A 23,468-nucleotide genomic window follows, 5' to 3' on the forward strand; every position below is an offset into this window, starting at 1 on the left:
AGTGTAGTAAAGCAAAGCACATGGGAATTAAAGCACAGAAAATAAACTTACTTATGGGTCCTGCACTGCCTGCTAAAACACAAACACAAAAAGGTAAGTCTGGAGAGTGCATGCATGAAGGATGTACATTTCAGGGAGATTCAGGTCAAGCATTTACTATATATTACATTTACATGAAAAGCTGTAAGAAGGTCAGTCAGTATTTTTCCTCCCCACCCCCCCTCCCCTCCCCCCCCCCCCCAGGAGACCCATAAGATCATATTTCCTGCAGTTATTTTTCTTGTTTTCAATTTTTGCTATCTTTCTGTTGTCAGATATTTCTAGAACTATTTGTTTTTGACAAACAGCTTCATCTAATCACAGGATTTTTCCTTTCACTTATTAATTAATTTTATTAGCAGAGTTTCCACTTTGCTAAATAAGAAAATCATCAGTTACTTAGGGGGGTCCTGAAATCAGCCTCAAGTTCCTCATACTGGTAAAGGCAAAGGAGAACAGTTAAATAGTAGGTTGTTAGGTTGTTCTCCTTTCCTCTTCCTTTTTTTGGTGCCTCCTTAGCCCCCACCCAACTCCCCCAATAGTAGGCACTTTGTAGAAGATCAAAAAGAACTGAGTTGAGAAATAGGAGAAACTTACATAAAGGTTCTGAAGTTGCTTTGAAGGCTTTTGTATTACCTGTAATGAAAATTGCGAAGAACTATGAGACATAAATGTTTGTTGTTTAAGCAAAAAAAAAAAAAAAGACAAATATAATCTTATCTAGATTTAGACTTTCAGAGAGTATGAAATGTAGGCAGTCCTATTCCCTCCTCCCCACATGTGAGGTACAAATAGTCTTGAGGTTAAAGATCCAAGATTAGAGTCTCAGCTTTACTATTCTGTAGCTCTATGACTAGGTAAGTCACTAAACCTTTGGAACATTACTTTTCTAATCTTTAAAATGAAAATTATATCTCCTTTCTTACATCAAATGGCTGCAGTGAAAAATCAAGAGTAATAATGGATAGTAAAGCTGAAAAGTTCTATCAAAATTGTTATGAAAGAAATATTCAGGGACTACAAAGGAATGAAACTCTTCTGCAAAGTAGAAAGTTTCACTGTGTTTAAGGCATTAAGCTTTAGTTTACTTTCTACTTTCTCTATTTTTCCCTACCGTCATTTGGAAAGTTTTGAATGCTGGTGACAGGGCATTTTCATGAGTATTTCTCTGTGTTCTTTGTTTATTTGTTAATCTGTGTGATTTAACTCTTAAAAAAATATACTTTGGTATTCCTTAGTTACCTCAGTACCTTAGTTACGCAAGCTGACATTGCAGTGAGATTTGACATCAGTTGAGAACCATTGCTTCTGCCTTGAGAGTAACCAATCTTATTTGAAGATGTTGAAAGCCTCTTTACTGAAACAAGTTTGTTTATGAGATGAGCTAATTTTCCCATGGAATTTCAAAGGTTTTCTGTATGTGTGAAACTATGATTTGGACTTTTAGAACCTATTTTGGTCTTCCATTTTCCTGTTCTGGAGATTTTCACTGAAATTCTACCTTCCTATTGCTTTCCTTCCCACACTTTCTTCTTTTACCTATTCAGATCTTTTCTTTATGTACTTTTATTTCTCTTTGTTGAGCATTCTTTAAATGCTAAAGTATTATTTTTAAAAAATTACACTTAGAAAGCTTTTAGTGAGTTGAAAAATGTAATTTATTTCTCTTGAAATAATTAAATATAGTTCTTACTTGTATATTTATGACTCAATTTTGTTTGTTATTATGTTTGGAAGAAACTAATAGCTTTTCACAGAAATGATAAGATCTCAGCACTTGGGAAGAGATACAACCTTTTCTATGTAATGTAGACTAAGGTAGCATACAGCCATTCCCACTGCTAAACAGAGATAATTTATAAAAGACAGCTCCCATATATTTAATATTTAAGGATATTAATCCATATCAGAAATGGCAAATATATTTGAGTTAATGTACTAAGTCTGATCAATTCGTAGCAACACTCGAGGTGAGAATTTTAGATTGTATGTAGGCTGAGCACGAAAGAGAAGTACGCTTACCTACTGATACCTGCCACAGGCAAAGGCATAAGCAGAGGTGGAATGTATATCATATATTTTCAAGAAGTTTTGAACTGTGAGTTTGTGGCCTTGCCTGGTTGAAAACAGGCACAACAGTGAAAGGTTTCACTTACTTTCAGAGTGAAGAAGCAGATAAAAAAAACTTAATTATAAGATTTGAGTATCCTGACAAAATACTAAGTATTATATAATTTTAGATTAAGGACCTCACTTCTGTGGATAATCTTCTGAATGAAAATATCAGAATTAGTTCTACAGAGTACCAAAATTTCCATACTAAATGGAAATACTGGTTGTCCTTGTGGGGGTTCGTATGCTCTGTTGCCTCAGCAAGTCTCCTGAATTGTGAATCTGTCAGCTATACAGGGTAATAAAGAAGTTGGTCATTTGAAAAGTGCATACCCTATCTAGAAGCATTCAAATGCAAGATTTAAAATAATGTTTTATTGGTCAGCCAATATACAGGTGGCATTGGACCAATGGATTGCCAGTTTGGGAGCTTTACTTTGAAAAAGGAAGTGATTTAAGTGCGCACCCTACGTGCTTCCACAACAGTGTGGTGTGAGATCAGTGTCACCACAGGCTGTGGCTGAGCTGAGATAGACCAAATGAATCCCTTTTTTTCCATTAGTTTAATCACAGGTATTGGTCGGGTCACATTTATTTTTTTTTTTTTTAATTTTTTTTTCAACGTTTATTTATTTTTGGGACAGAGAGAGACAGAGCATGAACGGGGGAGGGGCAGAGAGAGAGGGAGACACAGAATCGGAAACAGGCTCCAGGCTCTGAGCCATCAGCCCAGAGCCTGACGCGGGGCTCGAACCCACGGACCGCGAGATCGTGACCTGGCTGAAGTCGGACGCTTAACCCACTGCGCCACCCAGGCGCCCCGGTCGGGTCACATTTAATTCAAACCTGTGATTGACAAACCTGTTCAGGTTGTGAAGCACCTGGAAGTTGTGATACTTTTTGGAGAAAATCATGATATTATTATCTTTGAACAAGAAACAGTTTTACTTGCTGTAAGTATGACCAAAAGTAAACATTCAATATGAAAAATTTTATCAGAAGCACATAAACTTAGAAGAAAAAAATCTGTCCAGCCAGGATTGTTTCTTGCTTCTGAATTTGTGTGTGTGTGTGTGTGTGTGTGATCTTCTCTGATTGCCTTACTTTTCTGTACCTCATTCCTCTCTCACTCTTCATTTGTTTAGAAAATGTGTTCATCTCAGTTTGGCAATAAGTGGAAATCAGTTCCAGGAGACTGATTTAAGCATTATCTTGAGTTTTCTTCCTTCTGTATTCATGTCTTCTATTTTTTTTTTCAACGTTTATTTATTTTTGGGACAGAGAGAGACAGAGCATGAACGGGGGAGGGGCAGAGAGAGAGGGACACACAGAATCGGAAACAGGCTCCAGGCTCTGAGCCATCAGCCCAGAGCCTGACGCGGGGCTCGAACTCCCGGACCGCGAGATCGTGACCTGGCTGAAGTCGGACGCTTAACCGACTGCCCCACCCAGGCGCCCCATCATGTCTTCTATTTTTACTCACATCTGTGTTCTGTTCTGTTAGTTTTTCAATTGGTTGTTGAATTTAAAAGCTTAATGAAAGATTAAATAACTTGCCTGTGTTCAAAGAACCAGTAAATAGGGAGCTGGAATGCAATTCCAGGCGGCCTGGCTCCAGAACCTGCCTTATGTAACGGTCTCTCTGTTTATTTATAATACATTAATAAGTAAGCAGGCTTATTTTTAAAGTGTTTTTTTAAAAGTCTTATTGTACCACTCTCAATTCATGGAGAAATAATGCATTTTTTCAATAGTAGAGGTGAAACAGTAACTTATTCCCAAGCCCACACCCAAAGTGAACAGCATAATTTCCTTCTTTGTGGGCCTGGGGGGCTTGTAGTTAGAGAGGGACACAGAGTCAAGGGAGGATCTGTTTGGGGTGGAAGAAAACCAAACCTGCTCTATACTTTAAGGAGAGGGAGTTACTGGAAGAGGAAAATACAAAGATATAGAAGGGAGAAGCTGTGACTGCTGAAGAGAAGGTCGGGCTGGGAGATGAGGTCCCATAACTGGACATAAGTGGAGGAATTTGCTTCAAGACAAGAAGGGGAGACAGGTACGCCTGATGTAGGTAAGACACCTAATGAAGGAGAAGGCAGAGAATGATGAGCTTCAAGCCCTGCCACTCTGACATAGCAGGGAACAAATAAGACAGGGAGACATCCTCTGCCTAGTGTGGGAGCCCTACAATACCAGATTTTGAAAGGAAAAGAAAAACTTACTCATGGATCCTTGCACCAAAGCTAAAGAATAATAACAAATATTCAGATCAGTAGAGTTAATGGTTTAAATAATCCACCCATTTCCCAGGAGTCTTTCTGGAAATTATACCCTCAGGACACCTTAGACCCTTCATTCCCCCATAGGCACATGGATTATTACCACACTTGCAGGTCTTGAACCTTCTTCCCCCTTGGACACTATTCCAGGAGTAAAAGTGGTCAGGAGAGAATCCAGGTTTACTATATTTTCAATATTCTGATTTCATTCAGCATCTTTTCTTTCCCCTATTTTCCATTTCTCCCTCATTCTTTCTTTTCTCAGTTTGGAAAATCTCCTCTCCATAATGTAATAGCTTCAAGAACCAAAGAAAGGCAATGTTAGAAAGGTTCCAATTTGGGGCTTCTGGGTGGCTCAGCCAGTTAAGCATCTGACACATGATTTCAGGTCAGGTCATGATCTCAGGGTCAAGAGATCCAGCCTGGAGATTGCATCAGGCTCTGTGCTGAGCATGGAGCCTACTTGTGATTCTCTCTCTCTCTCTCTCTCTCTCTCTCTCTCATCCCCCACACCCTTCCTGCCCTCTCCTGCCCCCACTTGCATGTGCTCTCTCACTCTAAAAAAAAAATTTCTAATTTTATAAAAAAAGAAAACTGAGGCTGAGAGAAGAGAAGGTCTGTGGCCGAGTGTGCTAAAAATTATATGCAGTCATTTATGGGGTGCCTGGGTGGCTCATTCAGTTAAGTGTCCGACTTTGGCTCAGGTCATGATCTCATGGTTCGTGGGATTGAGCCCCGTGTCAGGCTCTGGGCTGACAGCTCAGAGCCTGGAGCCTGCTTCAGATTCTGTGTCTCCCTCTCTCTCTGCCCGCCCCCCCCGCCCCCCCCTCACACTCTGTGTGTCTCTCTCTCAAAAATAAACATCAGAAATTTTTTTTTAAATAAAAATTATATGCAGTTTTAGTCTCCAATTTTTCTGACTTTTGTTCAGTGCACTTTCCTCTGTACCTCACACAGTTTTCTCTTTCTGTTCCTTTTGGAATATTCCTTTATGAAGTAAATTAACTTCTTTCCTGCATATTGACTCTCCCAATTTTTTTCTGTTCTTTTTATTAATCTCTAGAGTGTTCCTCTTATAAAGTGATCTAAATAATAGGGAAGATTTGTGTAACTTTTAATAAAAATTATGACAGTACAGAAATATAGACTACTATTGAATGAACCCCACTATATTCATTGAAGGAAGGATGAAAAAAAAGAATGAAAGAAGGAAGCATTTGCCTTATTTGCCTTACGTTGGAGGTTAAATTGCTCCAATTTAAAGTATGATCTTTGATCATTTCCATCATCTTTTGGGGACCTTATTTAATAATCTCTAAAACAACAGGGTTTAACAATGCTCTTCTGTTCAGCTCAACTTTTAATGATTCAATTAGTCTAAATCCACAAACTGTAGTCTTATTATTCCTGGGTCTTTCAGCCTCAGCTGATAAAATCTAGGATAATGGGAAAGCAAAAGGGCTGACATTCTAAATTTTTTTTTACATTTATATATTTTTGAGAGACAGAGCACAAGTGGGGGAGGAGTAGAGAGAGAGGGAGACACAGAATCCGAAGCAGGCTCCAAGCTCCTAGCTGTCAGCACAGAGCCTGACACGGGGATGGAACTCACAAACCGTGAGATCATGACCGGAGTCAAAGTCAGAGGCTTAACTGACTGAGCCACGCAGGTGCTCCATGGGGCTCACATTCTAAATTTAGGGCCTGCCTAGGGAGAGAGAAGACAGGAAAAAAGCCTCCAGATACCAAGGTTTCATGGCAGAGAAGCAATCAGGACGTGCTCGGTTCCCTAGTAAACTGCTAAATGGATACACAGATAAATTCCTGATGTCTTCTGCTTAAAGGCGTCAGAATTAATACCCTTTGAAGAGAAGCTTCAGAGAGAAGCTCTCACACTGCCATCTCCAGGAATTACCAAATCCTCTATGCCACCTGCGGTGTGATTTAGTCATGGATAGTGTAAGGGTACTGTGTTTTGGTGCTGTGATGGAGGCCCAGAAAGACTTGTAGGACTGGTGATGAGCAGGGAGGCCATTTATTCTTTCTTTTCAGCCTGTGTGAAGATTGAAACTCTTAAGGGAACTCAGAAGACCTAGGTCTTGGTTAAAGCTTCATTAGCTGCCTTATATACTCCTTTATTTTGACCTCCTGCTTACTCACATTTCTCTTTCCTGAACTGAGAAATAGAAAGAGACTTAAATACCATTTCTGGAGTCGACACTGAAGAATAATAACAAAAATCCACAGGAGTCTGGATTAATTGATTTAACAGAAAGGGGGTCCTGATTAGTTTTCATGAAGTACAGTGGGAGATCAGATGCTAAAATACTTGGATTTGAATCCTAGTTCCTCTACCTTATAGCTGTGTGACCTTGCACAAGTTACTTGACGTTTTTGTGCCTAAGATTATTCATTTTAAATACAAAATGTATAATAATATCTACTTCATAGGATTGTTATGCTTAGGATACAGCTTGGCACATAAACTCTGTACATATTTTTATATTATTGTTTCGAATTGCAGTCCTTATCTATGTATGCCTGTATAGGTACATCTCAGGAGGGCCTCATTCATCCTGTAGAACCACACAGCATATTGAACTTCAGGGATGAATGGCCCCATGCATCTTTCAGCTAAATACTATTTATAATAACTAATTACTCCCTTCCTCTGAGATTAAACCCAATATGTATCACATATTTATTTACCTTATTTACCATCAGAGGATAATTCTCATCTTAAGAAGTATATTATCATAATGATTAGTATAACTCCTAATTTGATTTTCTTCCTTACTGTCTAAAATCCCATCACACTGCTTGGAGCCTGCTTCGGATTCTGTGTCTCCTGCTCTTTCTTCCCCTACCCCACTAGCGCTCTGTCTCTGTCTCTCAAAATAAATAAACTTTTAAAAAGTAATTAAAATAAAATAAAATATTGTGTCTCTTGCAGCCCTCTGAACAGTGTCTATTTTTTGATCCCATACTATATATATGTGTGTGTGTATATATATGTGACATATATATGTAATATGTATATATTTATACATATTACATATATATGTAATAAAACAGCCTCATTCATGGGATGCAGTTATGCCACAGTAGTAGACTAGCAAAATAATTTTGAGATTCAGATTAATTCACATTTTTTGCATTTTGAATTATGTTTTAAAAATTGAAGTAAAATTTTTTCATATATGCATAATATCCTAAATTTCTTGAGACTTTTTATTTCAGGAAGATAACTTTAAATTGAAAAATTAATTTTCTTTAAGAGAGAGCATGAACTGGGAGGGGGTGCAGAGGGTGAGAGAGAGAATCTTAAGCAAGCTTTATGCTCAGCATGGAGTCTGAGGCAGGGCTTGATCCCATGACCCTGGGATCATGACCTGAGCCGAAATCAAGAGTAGGATGCTCAACTGAACTGAGTCATCCAAGTGCCCCTGAAAAGTTAAATATTTTCAATGGTGTCCTGGAGGTAGTTGGACAAGCATGGGATTTAGAGTCGAAAAGTCAGTGTTTAGAACTTCAATTTTACTTTCTATGAGCTATGTGCCTTTTGGTTACATAATGTCCTTGAACTTCACTTTTCTCATCCCTAATAACGGTAAATATAGACTCAACAAACATGGCTTTTTGAATTACAACTCTCCTCTTTTCTCCCATTCTCTGCCCTTTTAACAACCTCCTTCCTTCCTCTTGCTTCTGAGTGAAAGAAGATATTTTGTTTTGCTGAAATCATTGTAGCCAGCTAAAACCATTTGAATTCTCTCTTCATTCTTAATCAATGGACCTTTTATTTTCTAAAGCTCTCATTAATTTCAAGTAAAATGTTCAATGATGGAGAAGGAAAAGAAGATGAGGGACAAGGCTAACCACAGTTAGGACATGATCCCCAGGTCTGTGATACACCAAAGAGAATAGAATTGAGAAACAGAAAAGGAACATACCCCTTTGTTCTCCTGGCTGTTTGGCATTTTTTGTTGCTGTTTTTGATTTGAGGAGTATCAAAATAGGGACCCCTGGGAGCACCAACCCCTGAGTGTCAGTGGTGGCTCGAGGAGGTAGGGGATTAGATATCTTCATTGTTGCCATTTAAACCTGGGGGCACCTTGAATTGAATTGGAGAAAAGTAAAGGAACTTACCAATACTTGATTGAGACAGTGCTAAAAGAAAACAAAGTAAGAATGAGATGTTTGTGTTTCAGGGAGAACTTCAGATTCCACAGCTACTATATAAGGAAGAGGTTGTGGGAAAGAAGACTGCCATGGGTCATATCCCATTTTCTATGATCAGGTGCAATGCAGTGTTGTGGGCAGATGGATATCCATTTAAGGATTCGTTTTGGGGTATAAATTTTAGGCTTTTGTGTATTTCGTCAGTAATACTCTTATGGTAGGGTAGGATTGCAAGACCTCCGCAACCTATCTTTTAAGTTCTCCTAGTAAGAGAATAACAATGTTTAGGGGGATTGCTAGTTTCTTAGTCCATGGAAGCTTTTCTGCCTCTTTGTTTTTCTTCTTTCCAGATCCTGCTGTTTTTGTTCTGTTTTCCTTCTCTACCTTTCTCCTCCTCTTCTATCTCAGTTTTCTTTCTCTTTTTTCCCCTTTGTTTGAAAGATCTTTGCAGCAAACTATTGCTACTTAATAGCTTCAACAAGGGGTCTCTACTTTTTTCAAAAATCATTTGTTTCCTGTGGGGATGTTTAATACCAAGAAAACAAAATCAGGACATCCCTAGATATTAGAAGATAAAGAGTCAGGGCAGGGAAAAGGGCATTGCTTGCTATCAAGATGGATATTTCACCCTCTCCTCTAATCACTTGGAAAAGTTGGGCACAGTATTTTTTAAAGTTTTAAAATATGAAGCTTAACTTGAAAACTAGTAAGAGAAGTCTCCAAGAGTCCTATATCAAGAGGGAACCCATAATTTCAATAGCGAGTAAGAGGTTTCATCGCCCATATATCTTTTTGAGAGGTTGGGTTTTCAACACATAATCAGGAGTGAAAATTAAGGCCACAGACCTCATGCCTTGGAAGAAGCTGGAACTAGCCATCGTGTATATCTAAGGCTCACATAAGCACTATCTGTGAAAAAGGCACCATTAATCTAGATCTGTTTGTCAGGGTTTGTCAGGAAGTGATCTATTTGCACCAGGCTATGGCTGGAAATTGAGTCTCTAGCAATCGTAGAACTCTCAGGGTAAGCCAAGTTCAGGTATAAGGCTTACATTTGAACCATTCATGTAGTTTCCCTACATTCATGTAGGGAAGAAACTATGAATGCAGAAACAGTTATAAAAACTAACCTATGAAATCTATGCATTAATAGGATTATTACAACAATGGGAAGTTTATGAGGAATTCAAACAAGTGAATTCAAACTAATGAACTCACAGACTAAAGTTAAAATACATTTGAAGAGACTTAATGACATGACTGATAGCCACAACAGTTGGGGTAACACATATAAAAAGGGGAATTCAAAAGGAATTTTTAACCAAGTGTGTTTAGTATATTTGGAGATGTGAAAGAAGGAATGGAATCCATAAAGCTTTAAGAAAGCATTAATCAGGTGCAAATACATTTGATAAAGGGCAAAATGGAAATAGCAGATATAGAAAATACAGTCATTAAATTATAAAATCATTAGGTGAGAAAACAAAGAAAATAGACTTAACTGAAGAAAGAATTAATGAATGGTAAATATGAGGGAAATCATCCAGGAATGCGTATCGAGAAATAAGGAGATAGTGTGATAGAGATTGCTTTGCTGTTCACCAAAGTAATTTCCTTTTTCTCCAAGGCACATATGTGGTGGATAGGATCCCCACGGCCCCCCCGAGTTGTCCCTGTCCTAATCCCTGTCCATGGAACCTGAATATGTTAGGCTACATGGCAAAAGGGATTTAAGGCTACAGATGGAATTGAGGTTGCTAATCAGTTGACCTTAAATAGGGAAATATATTATCCTGGATTATCTGTGTGGGCTCAATGGAATCATAAGAGTCTTTAAAATTGGAAGCAGGGGATTAAAAGGTGTCAGAGAAAAAGACATGACAATGGAAGAAGGCTGGAGTATTGTGTGGGTGTGGGTTGGTTAATTTTTGCTAGTTCTGAAGATGGGGAATGGGGGACCATGAAGCAAGGAATATCTAGAAACTGAAAAAGCAAGGAAACAGGTTTGCTCCTAGAATTTCAGAAGCAATGCAGCCCTGCTGACACCCTAGCCCAGTGAGACATGTGTCACATTTCTAACATGTAGAACTAAGACAATAAATGTGTGTTGTTGTAGACCATTAAGTTTGTGGTAATTTGTTTCAGTAGCGAAAGAAAACTAATACAACATGGTTAAACTATTTCCCCCAGATTCTCTTGCAGTTAGGTGGGGCTATACTGTTGAGTTGTAGCCAATGTAATTGTCAAAGTGATATGTACAATAACATCCAGGCTTCCCCATAAAACCCTTCCACTCATGCTGTCTACTCTTCTTCTCCTGTGCTCACTTAAGACAGACGTGATAAACCTAGAAGCCGTTAGTTGAAAATGGTGGAAATACATAGGATAAGATGAACTTTCTTGGGGGCACCTGAGTGGCTTAGTCGCTTAAGTGTCTGACTCTTGATTTCAGCTCAGGTCATGATCTCATCGTTCTTGAGTTTGAGCCCTGCGTCCGGCTCTGTGCTGACAGTGAGGAGCCTGTTTGGGATTTTCTCTCTCTCCCTCTCTGTCTGCCCTACATGGGTTCTCTTCCTCTCTCTCTCTCTCTCTCTCTCTCTTTCAAAATAAATAAACTTAAAAAAAAAAGATGAACTTGCTTGCTTAAGTCATTGCTGAGAAGAGAGCCAACTACCAATCAGGCATCCCTGATTTTACATAATAAAAGAATTTTATGAATAGAACCACTGAGATTTTAAGATTCATCTGTTACAAGGTCACAGACTAACTTAATTAATAAAGACGAGATAGACAAAAGAGAAGTTAACAGGCCAGAAAGATGAGAGGAGAATCTTTACATATATTTGATAGTAATCTTAGGAGAGACTGTAGGGCACTTGTGAGAAGCACCGGGTATTGTATTAAGTGATGAATTACTGAATTCTGCTCCTGAAACCAATATTGCACTGTATGTTAACTAACTAAAATTTAAATAAAAAATAAAAAAAGGAGAGACTATAGTTTGTTAGATAAGTATAGATAAGTATAGATAAGTATTATAAGTACTTTTTATAAATATATATTTATATGTATATTTATATATATTATATATATAAGTATTTTTTATAAATAAAAAATAAAAAAAGGAGAGACTATAGTTTGTTAGATAAGTTAGATAAGTATAGATAAGTATAGATAAGTATAGATAAGTATTATAAAAATGGGATATATTCATAGCAGTTAAAGTCAAGAATTTTCTATAATTAAAGAAAGATATGAGTCCACAGAATGGAAAATCTTGAGTCGTGAGCAAGATAAACGAAGTTAATCTCAAACCCAGATACATCATAATTAAAATGAAGAATACAAGGATAAAGAGAAAATCTTAAAGCCATATTTACTTAGGAACCATCAAACTAGTAGCAGATTGTTATCAACAATAAGAAATGCCAGAAGGAAATGGAACAAATCTTCAAAATCTTGAGAGAAAAGAAATGTTAATTATATACTTAAACTCTCACGATTGAGGGTGAAGTAAAGGTATTTTAATTCATAAAGGGCTTAAAGAAATTTTCACACACATATAGGACCTTAAGAATGACTAAAGGATTATACTTGGGCAAGAATTAAGGAGAAGAAGGCACAGGCTATGACAAACAATTATAAACAGAGAAAATGCTGACATTTTTTTTAAAGCTATTTATAAAAGAGTCAATTTTGTATAAAATTTTGTTTTTAAAAATCATACTATAGGGGCACCTGTGTGGCTCAGTTGGTTAAGCATCTGACTTTGGCTCAGGTCATGATCTCACAGCCCGTGGGTTCAAGTCCCGCATTGGGTTCTCTGCTGACAGCAGAGCCTGGAGCCTGCTTCAGATTCTGTGTCTCCTTCTCTCTCTGCCCCTTCCCTTTCACACTCTGTCTCTCTTTCAAAAATAAACATTAAAATTTTTTTTTAAATCATACTATATGGAAGACGTTGACAGGGAAGATAGTCTGAAGAGGCTGTTGTCTACTCTTGGAGGAAGAAAAAGATACTGATTAGTTTTTTTTGTTTGTTTTTTTTGCAAAAATCAAGAAGTATGCATGTTACAAATGTAAGGATGAAGAAAACAAAAGCTACCAAACAGATGAAGCAAAAGGAACAAAATCTAGCAATCTAATAGAAAGTAGGAAAGAAGATTTAAAAAATAAAAGAACAAAACCTGGTAAATAGAAAATGCAATAAAACTGGCATAACTTAGATGAAATATATCAGCAATTTACAATAAATGTAAAATGGACTAAATTTATTTGAGAAAAAATTTTATAATGGTTAATATGCATAGTCATGCAATATGCTATTTAAAAAAGATACAAGTGAGACAAAAACAAACTGTGAAGTTGAAAATAAAAGGATAGAAAAATAAATAACAGGCAGATACATATTACAACAAAGATGTTGGAGCAGTACTGGTATCAGATAATGTGGAACTTAGCCAGAAGTGTTCCTGAGTCTATGGATGGACATGGTATCATTGAACAAAGCAAAACTTAATAAAAAAGAACAATTATGAACTTGTATACATCTAACAAAAATCAAAATATGTAAAGGAAAAATGGGAAGTATTAAAAAGAAAAATGACATCAAAAGGAGACAATTGTAGTTGTTTTAAACATATCTTTTTGAAACTAGTATATCATGAAAAAGAATAACAATAGAGAACATTTGAATATTAATAAGTTTGGGCTGATAGTACATCTGTGGGTAAAATCCTGAGCCCAAACCAATGAAAAATATTCTTTGAAAGTTTACTTACAGATACTCAAAAGTCTCAACACACTTCAGAGAATCTAAATTATACACATCCCACTTTTGTATCATAATACAATACAATTTTAAATCAATAATAAAGCTAAAATGGATTAAACTAAAACACTTTTTATGTAACTTATTTGTTAAAATTATGGAAATTATGAAATGTTTAAACTGAAAATCAAAGACAATGCTATATATAAAAGCTTTTAGTAGCATCAGAATGGATTTAAATGCTTATAAGAAAATAAGAAAGTCTTAAAATTTATGCAGAGTTTCACATATTAAACTAGGAAAAGGAAGAAAAAGTAGAAAGAAGGAAATACTAAAAATAAAAACAGAAACTAATAAAATAGAGAAAAATAATTAGTAGATGTTTAACAAAACCAAAATTTATTTTTGCTTTTTTAAGTTTTTATTTATTTATTTATTTTGAGGAGGTAGAGGAGCAGAGAGGGAGAAAAAATCTCAAGCAGGCTCCGTGCTGTCAGTGTGGAGTCCAACGTGCAGCTCAAACCCATGAACCGTGAGATTGTGACCTGAGCTGAAACCAAGAGTTGCATGCTTGACTGACTGAGCCACCCCAGGGCCCCCACCATTGAGCTTTTAATAGATTAATAGGTAGGAACAACTATCTTTGGCATGAATGATCAAAGAAAGAAGGCACAAACCCAGTGATGCTAGGAACAAAAATAGGACATGTCCATAGATAGAGTGAACAATTTTTAGAATAATGAAATAATTTTATGACATTAAATACAAAAAAATTAATTAAAATACATTCAAACTTATTAATAAGATTTTTGTTAGCAAACTAGAAATTGAAAGGAATTGTCTTAACCCAATAAAAGGGAGCTGCCAAATGGAAGCAACCATCACATTTAATGGTGAAACCAGAGGCATTCCTGCTAAAGTCAGATACCAAGAGGGATGTCTATGATCATTGCTGGTATTAACATTGTGTTGGATATTTTGGGCAAACCAATAAAATAAGGAAACAGTTTTAAGAACTGGAAAGAAAACTCAAAATTGTTAGTTTTGGAGATAGGATTTTACATACAAAATCCAAGAGACTCTAAATTATTAAAACTCCTAGAGCTCAGCAGGCTGGCTAGATCCAAAATCTCTTCCAAAAGTACAACATACAATTATTTATATAGTGGCAATAATTATTTGTAAAATCCAGTAGAAAAAAATGTCATTGACAACAAAAACAAATATGTGCATAGGAATTAATATAACAATAGATGCTCCAGACCCTTTAGAGAAAATTATAGAACATTATTGAAGGTCATATAAGAAGATTTGAATAATAGATACATCATCGTATTAATGCATGGGAAGAACTGATTTTATAAATGTATAGACTCAGTGAAATTCCAATGAAGTCCTAGTGTGACTCCTATGAACTTCAGAAATGGATTCTTTTTTTTAATAGAATTTTTTAATGTTTATTTTATTTTTGAGAGAGAGAGAGAGAGAGATTGAGACAGAGAACAAGTGTGGGGGAGGGGCAGAAAGAGAGGGAGACACAGGATCCGAAGCAGGCTCCAGACTCTGAGGTGTCAGCACAGAGCCCAACTCAGTCAGGGCTTGTGAGTGTGAACTCACAAGCCACGAGATCATGACCTGAGCTGAAGTCAGTGCTTAACCGACTGAGCCACCCAGGCGCCCTGAGAAATGGATTCTAAAATTTGTTTAAGAATAAAGGTCCAAGAATAGCCAAAACGTTTCTGAAAAGAACAACAAAGAGAATGTGCTGTTCCTCATAATACATGTCTTGAAGCTTTAGTAATGGAAGAAATTTAGGATCTATTAAGCAAGAGACAAAAGTTCACTGAAACAGAAGAGAAAATCAGGGAAAAACTAAACACGAGATAAAAGAGGTGTTACAAATCAGTGGAGAAAGAATGTGTGAGTTAATAAATTCAGTTGGAATAGTTGGTTTCCAGAAGAAAATTTTTCTTTAGAAAAATTAGACCTTTATATTTATAAACAAACAAAAAAATCCCAAATGCAGAAACCTCCATTTGGATTAAGGTTCTATATGTAGAAGGAGAAACTTTGTAACTATTAAGAGAAAGTATAGTATAACATCTTTGTGATATCTAGGAAAGAAAGACCAAAAAAGCACAAAATATAAAAGAAAACAAAAGATTGACAAATATTATTACAACAAATTGTGTGTGTGGTTGGGGAGGAGGGAGAATGGAACCTTCTAAATGTCAAGAGACACCACAAAATTTTAAAAGTAAGAGAATTTGAGGAAGCATTGCTAAATATTTAACAAAATATAAAAGATTCGTTTTCAAAATTATAAAGAATTTCTCAATCAATAACCTAATGGATAAATCGGTGAATGAATAGTTTGTGTAAGGTGAAGCCTAAGTAGGTAATATACATACAAGAAAATTCTCAGTTTCAGGAATGAGCAGGAAAATGCAAATTAAAAATTTTATACCTATCAAAGTGGCAATATTGTGAAAGTATGATGGAATTGGGGTTATTAATTCAGGGAAGTGGGAAACTTTTACACATTTTGGTGTGCCTGCTATGTAACTACCATGGAATTCAATTAAACAACAGATAGTATAGTAAAAATGTGCTTAAGTTACATAAATGTTATATACGTGACAATTCATTAATCCCATTACAGCGTATCTACTCTGAATAAACTGTTTTCCAAATTACTTAAGGACATTTCGCAAGCAATATTTATGATAGCAGAAATTGGAAACATTGAGAATGCCTCAGTAGGAGAAAGAATAGAAAAAACGTATTTGTAAGTTGGAATATTTATTTAGCACTTAAAATGCATACCTTGGATTTCTATATATTTTCAGTATTACAATATTTTGGAGGAAAAAAGCAAGCTGTAATGATACTTTCAAAATGATGTCATTTTAGTAAAAATTTTAAAGAAATACATACAAGACAATACTATATATTGTTCAGTGATACATAGAGATTATATAAACAGATGAAAATAAATTTAAGATTTATGGTACATTATAGAGTTTGGGAAGTGGGGAGAGTGGAATGGGTATAGGGATGGGGACAAAAGGGATTTCTAGATTATCTGTCACTTGAGAAATATGACAAAATATCAGTTGTGAAACCTGGGGTGTGGATTTACAAGTGTCAATTATTTTTGCACTTTAATTTAAAAATTTCTTCAAGAGACAAAAAGACAAATACAAAAACTACAAGGTGTGCAAACCAGATGACAGTGGAAAAGCCACAAGGAACTTACCTAGGGAATTGAATGATGGTGCTAAAACATACAGAAGCGTGAGGTGAATCATCAGAATTTCGATTCCTGACCTTTCCATATCAGTGTCAGTCATCATGCCCTCTTAGGAGTTGAAGCCCAGGCCCAGGCCCAGGCCCAGGGAGACCCACTGACTTGGTGGTGAGAACTGGAGGCCACTCCCAATTTCATCCTTTCAATTTCTAATAAGGGTTTTTCTACTTTAGTAAACAGATGTTATTTCTACGAAACTCTGTGGCTTACATTTTTCTCTGTCCTTCTCTCTCCCTCCCTCCTTTCCATCCCCTTTTCTTTTCTTCTATTTTATTTCTATTTCTTTCCTTTTTTCTCACTCATCATTTCCTCTATTTTTTTTTCCCTTTCCTCTCAGTCAGTATGGAAACCAATAGACCAAGTTTGGAAACTGACAGTTTATTATTGTCAGACTATTCTAAACCAGTGTTCGGAGACTTTATCTGTTGCTTAATATTCGTATGAACTGATGGTTTCTCTCTTTCCTCGAAGTGTTTACAATCTAGAGAAGTGTTACTGATGGGAAGCAAATTTTTGTTGAATTTTGTTGAAAAACAAGACAATACTTAACTGTAATCTCCTTTGGATTCCTCTGAAAACACAAGTAAAACCAAGAAAAATCAGTTTGGATATTCTATTTCTGTAGTTTTGATATCATCAAGAGAGGATTATCCAATCAACACCGTCAAAGAGTCAAATAGTCAAGATCTTTTCGTGGCTTAACTTATGAGTCAAATGACAAGACAAAGCAGGCAAAGGTTAATGAAGGTAAATATGTAGTGAGAAGAAATAACAAACTATACATGGAAAGAAACACTGAAGCAGATGAATATATTAGTTATAAAGTAAGTTGAGGCCAAGTAAGAGAAAAATGGCAAAATATTGACTCAGCTGACTGAGAATTCAAGTTTAATGAAGAGATGGGAAATTATAATGAATACACACACACACACACACACACACACACACACACACATATCTATTGTGATTGAATATGCATCCTATAGCTTAAAACTTATTTCTTAATGATGTCATGGAAACATTTTCTAAAAGACCTGGAGACAGACAAAGCAAATTACACAAAAAGTTGTCATGCTATTGTTGCTATTGTTTTAATGAAAAGTGTAAAAAAAAATAATACCAACAAGCTGGAAGTGACTTACATTATGTTGCATGATGGTCTAATTTGATATTTTCCTAATGTATAAGTAAAGATCTACCCAGAAATGTAAAGACAGCATGTATTTTTTTTTCTCATCTCCTTTCTTAAAATGAGTACTTTCCAAACCACACTCAGATATCACCTCATGCCAGTCAGAGTGGCCAAAATGAACAAATCAGGAGACTATAGATGCCGGAGAGGATGTGGAGAAACGGGAACCCTCTTGCATTGTTGGTGGGAATGCAAATTGGTGCAGCCACTCTGGAAAACAGTGTGGAGGTTCCTCAGAAAATTAAAAATAGACCTATCCTATGACCCAGCAATAGCACTGCTAGGAATTTACCCAAAGGATACAGGAGTGCTGATGCATAGGGCACTTGTACCCCAATGTTTATAGCAGCACTCTCAACAATAGCCAAATTATGGAAAGAGCCTAAATGTCCATCAACTGATGAATGGATAAAGAAATTGTGGTTTATATACACAATGGAGTACTACAGGGCAATGAGAAAGAATGAAATATGGCCCTTTGTAGCAATGTGGATGGAACTGGAGAGTGTGATGCTAAGTGAAATAAGCCATACAGAGAAAGACAGATACCATATGTTTTCACTCTTCTGTGGATCCTGAGAAACTTAACAGAAACCCATGGGGGAGGGGAAGGAAAAAAAAAAAGACGTTAGAGTGGGAGAGAGCCAAAGCATGAGACTGTTAAAAACTGAGAACAAACTGAGGGTTGATGGGGGGTGGGAAGGAGGGGAGGGTGGGTGATGGGTATTGAGGAGGGCACCTTTTGGGATGAGCACTGGGTGTTGTATGGAAACCAATTTGACAATAAATTTCATATATTGGAAAAAAAATTAAAAAAATAAAATGAGTGCTTTCCTTACATACTTGAGTGTGATTAAGTCCAAGAAACACAAAATCTTCTGGTTTGCATTAATGTTACTTGTTTCTCCTGGTTTTGTATTTTATTGATTGATTGATTGATTGATCTATTTATTTTTACAGAGACAGAATACCTGTGTGAGTGGGGGAGGGGCAGAGAGAATCCCAAGCAGGCCCTGTGCTTGTAACGAAGGGCCCAACTAGGGGGTGGGCCCTCAAACTCACAAACTGTGAGATCATGGCCTGAGCCAAAATCAAGAGTCAGATGCTTAACCACCTGAGCCACTCAGGGGCCTCTGCTGGTATTTTAAAAACAGAAAATACTAAGGTGCTGAACACTTGATGTGCTGCACTTACACTTGCTGTAAAAATTAGTAACATTAAAAATAAATTCAGTGCCTTTCAAAACTTTTGAATTATCATGGCAACTTTAACATATAAGATGTGGGGCACCTCGGTGGCTCAGTCAGTTGAGCATCCGACTCTTAGTTTCAGCTCAGGTCATGATGTTGCAGTTTGTGAGTTCAAGCCCCGCTTTGGGTTCTGTACTGACAGTGCACAGCCTGCTTTGGATTCTCTCTCTGCCCCGCCTCTGCTCACACGCTCTCTCTCTCTCTCTCTCTCTCAAAATAAATATATAAACTGTAAAAAATTGTTTAAAAAACTGAAAAATAGATATAACGTGATATATTTAAATACCAAAATTTAAAATTTAAAATTTACTAAATTCCATGCGCTTAAACTGATACAATGACCTTGTCCAATATTTTCCTGTCAGAAGATTTTTGTAGTCTCTAGTTGACCACCACATTTATATTTCTGTGTCCAGAGATGATAGAGGGAAGAGTGGTAGAGCTTGGAAACTTAGAAACAAGATGACTGGGATTTATAGGGCCACCTTAGAGGTGATTGGGAAATTGAAGAAATAGGTTGCCATTTGGCTTTATGAATTTTAAATTGTGGCTTTTTCGGATCACAAATAAAATGGACAATAAAATGCTTACTGATCCAGGTTTTCCCTAAGAATACAAGGTTTGCCTGGAATAGAAAGAAGCTAAGATTACAGACTCTACACTAAAGATCCATAGCAAGAAATTAATAAGATATTATTAAATTGTGTAAAAATAAACTACATGAAATCTAGAGTCAGACAATTCGAATTTCTATCAGGTTGAGTGGCTTGCAAGTCACTATAGCTTTAGGCAGGTCACTAAGATTTTTCATGCATATATTTCTCTTCTGTAAATTTGGGATAACAATACATAGCAAGTTAATTGATTTAAGAACTGTTTATTAAGGATTATCTTTATTATGAGGAAAATAGACTATAAGAGGGCAAGAGTAGAGAGAAACCAGTTAGGGGTCAGTTAAAGCAGTTCAAGGAAGAGATGTTGATGCTTGGGCCAAGATTGCCATCATGGTGAAAAGTGGTCTAATTTGGAATATAATTTGAAAGTAGTGGGGATGTGATTTCCTGGTGGATTGGATGAGGAGAGTGAAATAAAGAAGATAAAGAGGTAGATGGCCTGAGCACCTGGGAGAATGCAGGTGTCCATATCTGTAAGTAGCAGGATCAAGCCTTGGGTTTTGGACATGTTAAGAGTGAGATACCTCTCCTATATATTCAGGACCACTGTATTATGGTTGTATAGGTTGTTCAGAGCACAGAGGGATTTGGGGACTGAAATCCCAGCAGTATTCTTGAGTGGGGCTGCATCTGCCTAGAGAAAGGAGCACTCTTCAATTTGTACCAAAGCAACCTGTAGGCTAACCTGAAGAGGCCCTGAACGGACACAGGGGCTTTTGGGGTAGTTCACCCTTGTGTGGTTCACAGGGTCACTTGTAGATATTAAAATAAAACGAAAAACATCCACAAGAGTGGCTAGCACATAGGAAGTACCGAGTGCATCTTAATTCTCTTCCTCTCCTATACTGTATATTGCATTTTACTTATCTGTGTACCCTTACATTAGCTTCTTGCACTGATTTAATGTGGTGTCATGATGATAAACTATTCTGAGGGGGTTTCCCAAGAAACAGGAGATGTAAATGACAACAGTAGACAAAAGCAGCCCTTCTTTGTGCTCTTGGAATTTCAGTACACAGGTCAAACTGTAATGTGACGAATTTTCAGGGGTTTATTCCTCCATTTGTTAACATTTATGCGAAGAACAGCACACTGAGTGGCTAGCATTTGAATTTTTCTTGAGTACTCAGATTACTTTTAGCCTATTAGTAGGTGGACAAAAGAAGAATTGGATAGTACTAGGGGTAAAAATAATGCACAGTGTGAAGGGAAACATTTATGAATACTTCTCAGAATCCTCTATTTGTTACTTTGGTTTCCTGTTATTTTACCTAGGTTTTAAAGCACCTCCTGTTATAACAGTTTAAAAAGCATTGATTTTCCTTTTTAATTTTACCATAATCTATAAATATACTTACCTCGATCATCATATGAAGTGTCTAGAGGGTTGAAGGAAAAACATAAGATTCTTAATTTCTCATAAATGGATTTCTGTATTAATTTCTTAGCAATTCAGCATATAATTTATTTACCACTTTCTGTTGAATATAAATGTCGGAATCCTGAAAGACAACATGAAAACATAATGAGATTCTACCTTGACAACTATGTCTGCATCGTTTTCTTATTAGGTAAAAATCTGTTTACCTCTTCCTCTTTTAGATCTCTGAGAGGGAAAATCTTTTGGAGAAAAGAAACAGATTAAATTTACTAACAGCGCATCAAGAAATGTTTCATCGTATGTCTAAATCCAGCCAGGAAGATTTTTCTCCCTTCCCAGATATTCCCATTTTCTTTGGATTCCATTTCAGAAAAGAAAGGAAGGATGCCATATGCTTTGCTCCTCACTCTCTTGTTCATGACAGATGAATCATAGAAGTAAGAGGAGGAGGCATGGACCAAGAGGCCAAGTGTGGGGCATGACAGCAAGCAGCATGATCAAGCTACTTCCTCTCTCCTTTTGGAAATGCGAATCCGTATACTTGTAGCGTGTGTGTGTGTGCGTGTGTGTGTGTGCGCGCGCATGTGTATGCATGCGTGCATGTGTGTGTCGCTACAAAAAAGTAGAGTGCCTTGGAATCTACTTAGAACCATTAGGTTTCTGGATGTTTTATTTCAAATAAGCTTTATGTTGTTTTTCAGTTACATTAGACCACATGTCCTGATTTGATTAATATTGATTAATTTAATATTAGTAATATTAATAATAAATACTGAAATTCAGTATAAAATGAGCCTTTTTTGTCTTAACCAAGTGAGGATAGTGTAATTGAGAATATGAGTGCTGGACTGAAGGCCACAAACCTGGATTTTCTATCCAACTCCTTCTTTTGCTAGGTGAATTTGGGTAAGTCTCATAACCTTTTGAGTATCAATTTCATCTTCTAAAATGAAGATAATATAAGTTGTGCTCACCTATTGTACTTTATAGCTTTACAAAGCATCTTTTCATGCAGAGTATTCAGACTTTATGACAACTCATGAATTTTATGTACTTTATCCCTATTTTACCCATCCAGGAAATTGTTTCAGAGAGGTTTCTTAGCCTTTCCATGATTTGGGGATAAACAGGAGTTGGAAGGGATTTTTTTAATGGTCTTAGGAAGGAGACCTATTTGTCTTTTCTGAGAAAAGTGCTGAAATCTTATATATATATATATATATATATATATATATATATATACACATACATGCGCACACACAGATGGATTGGCAGTTAGATAGTATGACAGGAAAAGATGTGCTGACTTAACAAATCATACTCAAAGGGAGATGAGTTCATTTTATGCTCTAAGGAACACATTCTTCCATTAATTCTGTAGTAGTTCCTAATCTATTTACCTCTACCATCTTCATAGTCCAGAAGACCAGCACCTGGAGAAAAAAGGAGAGAGTGCTCCATGGTTTTGCTTCTTGAAAATGAGTGGAGCTTTAAGACTCTGAGAGCTAATGTAGACATGAACTCCTGATAGTGAATAATAATAGGAATTAATTTTTTTTTTGCAGGAACTAGGACTGTGCATAGCAGGAGCAGGTGGTAAGTGACCGTGCCGGTCATCAGTTTCACCGGGCTACATAGTAATCAGAAGGGCCTCAGAATACTTTTCCTTCTTGGTACTCCAGCACTTAACTCCTGTTTTTCTCCTCTTACTAATCTTGGGCTGTCTTTCAGCAACTTTGGCATCTTACTAGACATTGCCGTAGAAAATCTGCCTCACCTCTTCACATCTTGAACTTGGTTCTCTTTTGAATCATAATTATCTTAGTTGTATTCACTCTTGCTATTCCTAGCTACATTCCATTCGCCTACCTACCCACCTTGCTGAGGCCCTCTTCACTACCAGATTGAGACCTTCTGTTCCATTGCCTGAGGAGTCTGCTGTTTTCATGGCTTGGTATTTCTGTTGCTGCTCTTGGACCACAGGAGGCATCTGAAGAGAGCCTCAGAATCATGCAGACCTACCCTCTATTAGTTCATTCTGCCCAGTTTCAGTTTGACACTCAGTGTTGCATGGAAATCTCTGGTGGTGGGTTTCTCCCAGTAAATTAGAAGTTCAGTTCATGGAATGATGCATTATGCAAGGTGCTGGGAATACAATGATAAGCAAGACACATTTGGTCCCTGACTTCTAGAAATGCCATTATGCTTTCTAACTTTTCCTTGTCTCATGGATCTAAGTACTTACTTTGTTCTGAACTGTATCTTGAGACATCAATTTCTG

The 23,468-nt window shown here is 36.7% G+C and overlaps 1 protein-coding gene across 1 annotated transcript in view; it reads right to left on the reverse strand.

The window, feature by feature from the left end:
• TSBP1 (testis expressed basic protein 1) overlaps positions 1–23,468 on the reverse strand; it is an 88,433-nt gene that overhangs the window by 62,225 nt on the left and 2,740 nt on the right. Inside the window, exons 3-11 of the mRNA XM_047860350.1 lie at positions 23,433–23,465; positions 22,588–22,620; positions 21,394–21,426; positions 21,279–21,308; positions 21,165–21,185; positions 8,580–8,600; positions 4,374–4,394; positions 637–675; positions 52–72 (exon numbers count right to left, since the gene is read on the reverse strand). Of these exons, the coding sequence (XP_047716306.1) occupies positions 52–72; positions 637–675; positions 4,374–4,394; positions 8,580–8,600; positions 21,165–21,185; positions 21,279–21,308; positions 21,394–21,426; positions 22,588–22,620; positions 23,433–23,465 (252 nt within the window). The remainder of the gene's footprint in view (positions 1–51; positions 73–636; positions 676–4,373; positions 4,395–8,579; positions 8,601–21,164; positions 21,186–21,278; positions 21,309–21,393; positions 21,427–22,587; positions 22,621–23,432; positions 23,466–23,468) is intronic.

The sequence above is a fragment of the Prionailurus viverrinus genome, chromosome B2 (genome assembly GCF_022837055.1).
Source record: "Prionailurus viverrinus isolate Anna chromosome B2, UM_Priviv_1.0, whole genome shotgun sequence".
NCBI lineage: Eukaryota > Metazoa > Chordata > Mammalia > Carnivora > Felidae > Prionailurus > Prionailurus viverrinus.